General features: G+C 56.2%; 1 protein-coding gene across 1 annotated transcript in view; it reads right to left on the bottom strand.

Annotated features, from left to right (window-relative positions):
• Positions 1-2,425: 2,425 nt before the first annotated feature.
• The window catches only part of GET4 (guided entry of tail-anchored proteins factor 4), a 15,365-nt gene continuing 12,308 nt past the window's right edge, over positions 2,426-5,482 (bottom strand). Inside the window, exon 9 of the mRNA XM_007467069.1 lies at positions 2,426-2,511. Within this exon, the coding sequence (XP_007467131.1) occupies positions 2,426-2,511 (86 nt within the window). The remainder of the gene's footprint in view (positions 2,512-5,482) is intronic.

Raw genomic sequence — 5,482 nt, 5'->3', positions numbered from 1 at the left:
CCCCCCACCCTCCCCCAACAAGTACTTATTGAACATCCGCTGTCAGCTGTGGGGTCCCAGGGGCTGGAGTGGCAGACAGACAGGGCCCTGGCTCCCTCAGCAAGCCGACCCGCATGCCCGCGGGGGTCCCGGGGGGTCAGAGGCCCCGACAGCTGGAGCCCCCCGGGCCTGGGCCACAGGGCTGGCGGCACCCACCCCCGCCCCCAGCCGGGGCACTTCCCACACCGGCTCCGGACTCCGCGCCGACATGACCCCCTCTCCGCCTGCCCTCACGGTCTTCGAACCCTTGGAGGATGGAGGCCCGCGTCCGTGCCGCTGCCAGGACCCCAGCGTGCCTCTCCCCGGGTGCCCTGGGGGGATGGGGGACATCTATGATAACATACCTGGGGGGGGGGAGGTGACGGAGGGAAGGAACCCTGTGTGGTGGAGAACTTGGGGGCAGGACGTGCATGGGGGTCCCGCCTCCCCAGGAAATCTCAGCTGCTGGGTTATCTGGGCGGCATCCTGTGTGGCTGAGACGTGCTCCCAGGGGAGCCCTGGTCCAGCTGTTGGGACCAGGAGAGGGGCACCCAAGGGCCTCGGCCCGGCTGTGGGCGACACCCAGGGGATGAGGGAAGGCACCCTTCCTCTGAGCCCCCATCATCATCATCTCCCCTCTCATCCGAGCGAGCGCCCACCGCTCAGCCCCATCGTGCACCTGGATTCTGAGCAGGGGCTGCAGGGTAAAAGGGGGAGCACACGGCCCCCGTCCCCTGGCAGTGGGGGCCCAGCTAAGGCTGCCAGGTCAGGGGTCCCCAAGGTGGCTGGGCCGGGGGTGAGAACAGCTGCGGGCTCACCCAGGGCCATGGCCCCTTTCTCCCCTAAACCCTTCCTGCCCCTGGCGGTGCCTCCTAGCCCAGGTGTCACCCTTTCCCTGAGGACCCAGGTCCACTGTCTTCCAGATGAGGCAGAAGGACTCCCCCTGGGTCAGAAGCGAAAGCCCGGGCTCCCCTAGACCTTCGTGACCATGCAGGGCCACCCACCCACGTGCCCTCGGGGACTCGGCCTCGGGCCCTGGGAGCTCGGGCGCCCGCTCAGCACCAGTGTGAGGTCTGTGCACTTGTGTCTGAGCGTGTGCACACCCACATGTTCCACCCAGAAAAGTCCAGAGAGAAACGACAAAACACCCTGAACAGTTGCACGACCGGTGGGAAGAATTCCTCAGGTGAGGCAGGACCCATATGGTCCACCCCAGGCCCGCCCCTCCTGCTGGCAGGGCCCCCGCCCTGGTCCTCAGGCCCGAGGCTGGTGCAGGCTTGGGCAGCCCCTGCACAGAGGTGGGGGAGTTGCAGACACAGGCGGCCGCCTGCGACAACAGCACGACGTGTCCCACTCAGCGCGGAGACCACAGGGCGCCCCCAGCCCCACAGGCTGCTTGCAGAGCCTGTGAGACCTCGCCTGTCCACAGATTGGGCTTCCGCAGATTGAAATAAAACACTGTATATTTACATCTAAAATCGCGACACTCTCAACACTGGCTACTTGCTGCTGCCCACCAAGGACACACTCCGGACAGAACTGGAAAACACCGGTCACGGTGCCCATGCCCCTCACGGGGGGCTCCCTGGCCACTGCTCACAGCCCCAGCCCCGTGGCCCAGCCCACGACCAGCCCCAGGAGCTCACTCAGAAAGGACCAGTGCTGCCAAGCCAAGCCCAGTATAAAGGATTTATTTAAACTCAACACGAACACCAACCTTCCTTTAAATTCCATTTTTACAGTAAATAAAATTGTGTATTCCGTTCCTTCCCATGCATGATCACTGGGTATTTATTAATCTACAACTCTTATAATTGTGAAAAAATAAAAGTGTTTCCCATTTTGTAACTATCCTGGGGCATCTGACACACATCCGTGAGAAGGGACAGATCTGCTCGTTCCTGGGCCGATCATTTGGTTAAAACCTAAAACATCAGGTCAAAGGAATCAATCACCCGGAGACAATAAATACTGCCCCACGATGGTGGATGGTCCTGCAGCCTCCCAGACAAGACGCCTTTCCGAACGGCTGGGCGCTTGGCTGCAGCTCCTGGGGTGTGGCATGGAGCAGCCGCCCAGGCGCTCCCCAGGACACGTGCCAGGCCACCCCCGCCCCACCTGAGGGCATGGCACCCCCGCTGCGTGCGACAGGGCCCTCCTGTGCAAGACCGAGCCCTCCCCAAGCAAACCAGACACAAGGGCCGGGAGAGGAGGCGCGGCAGGGCCTGTGCTTTATTGGGGTCATCTCAGGGTACACGGCGGCCTGGCCAGCACGGCCCCGGCAGCCCCAGAACACCCGACGTGCGGCCCCTCGGCCTCGGCCGGAGCCCGGGGGGCCCAGGTCCGGACCCGCGTCGGGATCCGCACCCGCCGCGGTCCAGGCCGAGTCCGTGCAGGTCCGCGGGCGTCAGTCGAGCTCAATGGGGCTGCTGTCGTCCTGACTGTCCTCGCCCTCCTGCTCCGAGGAGCCCATGAGGCTGCTCAGAAGGTTCCCTGGAAGGAGGTGCACGGCGCTGTCAGGGCCATGGCTGCACCTCGCCCGCTGCCTGACCCCCCTGACGCCGCCTCCTCCCACGGCGCCGTGACCGGGGCCTGGCGAGACGACAGCAGCCCAACCCCGGAGCCCCCTCTGGGGGTCTCTCCACAGAAATGCGTCTGCCGCGCCCGGAGACACAGGGATCCTGCTGGGGCCGCGAGGGGAGAAGACCCAGGTGCCTGTCGAGGGGACACTGCACAGCCGCCAGGACGGGCCTGGGAGGATCCCGGGTGGCCGAGCAGCAGGTAACTCACTCACATGTTAACTCTCAAGTGACACAGAAGTAAGTCAGATGTTACAGTTCCGAAGGCTACACATAACAACGTTAACTGCTGTGGGCCTTGTCAAGATGGACACTTTTCCTTTTTACCTAATTTTTATCCAAAGGACTATCATGTCAATAGAAAAGCAAAGTTTAAAAAGTGCCCTAAACCAACTCGCAGAGGGGAACAACAAACAAAGGGCAAGCAGTGCCCTCAGGGTAAAACCCTCCTTGAGCTGCAGTGAATGCGGCCCAGTCACCGCACCTGGCGCCAATGCGGTTGGAAGTTCTGTGGGGAAATGCAGAGTCAGACGGGAACGCAGTAGCTGACAGTCACAGCAGCCCGAGACTGAACATGCTAAAATGTCACCATGACTGTGGACGGACAGACGCTGCGGAAGCCCGAGGTGTGGGCAGGACAGGACACAGCCACCGAGACGAGTGGTTGTGACATGAGAGCCTGGAGAGGGGAAGTGGCCCCCCACACCTTCCACTAAAACTCCAGACAGACCCAGTTTACAGGTAAAAAGTCCAACTTGTATTTAAGGGAAAACAGCTTTTCAAATAATCTGGGAGACAGGAAAAAGACCTTTCCACGGAGCAGTTTGACGGTGGCCACGAAAACGACAAACGCTCATTCCACCCTCCCCCAAGTAGGGCCCCACGAGGCAGGGCCAAGGGCAACAGCTCGTCGGAGCAGCGAGACCAGGCGCCGAGGGGCCAGCCTGGAGGTCCTGCCACTGCAGGCCGTCTGCGTGCCTGCAAAGTTCCCCCTGGAAGGAAGCTAAGGAAACCTAGCACTGCCTGGCCTGCAAGTCACCATGGGACAGTGGCAGGGCTGGGTACGAGCCCACACATCTGGACTCTGTGAGACAAGCTTTACCTATTCAAAAATAAAACATTAAGGATGGCAAAACCCACTTTTAAGTGCAGGACTACACTGGTCCCCACCCTGCTGGAGGGCAGGAGTCCGATTAGGAGCCCCAAGGCTGCATCAGAAGAACGGGCAGGACACAGGGAGGTGGCCTGGCCTTGAGAGGTAGGGTCAGCGATCTGGCCACCAGCACCTACCAAGACTGAAGCACAAAGAAATTACACACTCTGAAGAGACTCTAATGAGTAAGGAGACTGTAATCCCTCCCAACAAAGAAAAGCCCTAAACCTCGCGGCCTCACTGGGGAAGCGAATGAATTAGTACCACCCACCCTTCCAAATACCAAACCCAGAAAAGACACGACGAGGAAAGAAAACTACAGACCAATATCCCTTATGAACACTGATGCAAAAATCCTCAGCAGAATACTAGCAAACCGAATTCAGCAGCGTAGTCAAAGAATCAGACGCCATGACCAAGTGGGATCTGTTCCTGGAATGCAAAGACGGCTCAACATGTGAAAGTCAGTCAACATGATGCACCACAACGGAGTGAAGGACAAAACCAGTGATCACGTCAAATGATGCACAAAAAGCATCTGACAAATTCAACACTCTTTCATGAAAACACTCACCAAGAAAGAACATAAGGAAACCATCTCACATCATGATGTAATAAAAGGCACATATGAACAACCCAGAGCAGGCAGGCATCACACTCAGCGGCGACAGATTCAAAGCTCTTCCTCTGAGATCAGGAACAAGGCAGGGGTGCTGCTCCCACCACCTGTGTTCAACGTGGTACAGGTGGCCCCTGAACAGCACGGGTCTGCACTGTGCGGGCCCACTTCCTGTGCCCTGCGTTCTACATACAGGCTGCAGTACTGCCTGGCCCGCAGTTGTGGCTGAATCCACAGACACGATGGGCCAACTGTACGTTAATGTGCCAACTTTCAACCGTGCAGGGGGCCAGCACCCCTAACCTCCGCGCTGTTTAAGGGTCAGCTGAACCTGAAGTCCTAGCCAGAGCAATTAGGCAAGAAAAAGAAATAAAAGAATTCCAAGTTGAAAAAGTAGGAAAATTATCTGCTTGCAAGTGCTATTTTACTTGTAAACATTTCTGAAGAGTCTACAAAATAACTGATTTACAGAAACAATTCCATTTACAACAGCATCAAAAAGAATAAAATACTTAGTAATTAGCTTAACGAAAGAGGTGAAAATTTGTACAATCAAAACTATAAAAAATTCCTGAAAGAAATTAAAGACGTAAATAAATGCAAACATCCCAAGTTCCTAGACTAAAAGACTTAATATTGTTAAAACGTCATACTACCCAAAGCAATCTACCGATTTAATGAAATCTCAAATCCCCAAAACATTTTTTTGCAGAAATAGAAAAACCCATCCTAAAATTCATATGGAATCTCAGGGAACTCAAATAGACAAAACAGTCTTGACAAAAAACAAAGCTGGAAGTCTCACACTTTCTCATTTCAAAATTTACTACAAAGCTGTAGTCATCAAAAGAGTGTGGTCCTGGCATAGAGACAGATATCGACCAGTGGAATACAGAACCCAGAAATGAACCCTCGCATATATGGTCAAATGATTTTTGACAAGGGTTCTGTGCCCACTTGATGGGGAAAGGACAGTCTATTCAACAACTGGTGCTGGGAAAACTGGAAATCCACATAACCAAAGAACGAAGCTGGACCCTTATAGTAAGTAAAACACCACATTAAAAAACCACCTCGGGGCTTCCCTGGTGGCGCAGTGCTTGAGAGTCCGCC

This window comes from Lipotes vexillifer, unplaced genomic scaffold (genome assembly GCF_000442215.2).
Source record: "Lipotes vexillifer unplaced genomic scaffold, Lipotes_vexillifer_v1.1 scaffold1701, whole genome shotgun sequence".
Classification (NCBI taxonomy): Eukaryota; Metazoa; Chordata; class Mammalia; order Artiodactyla; family Lipotidae; genus Lipotes; species Lipotes vexillifer.
The sequence above is the reverse complement of the archived record's forward strand: the minus strand, read 5'-3'. Positions and strand labels throughout refer to the sequence as shown.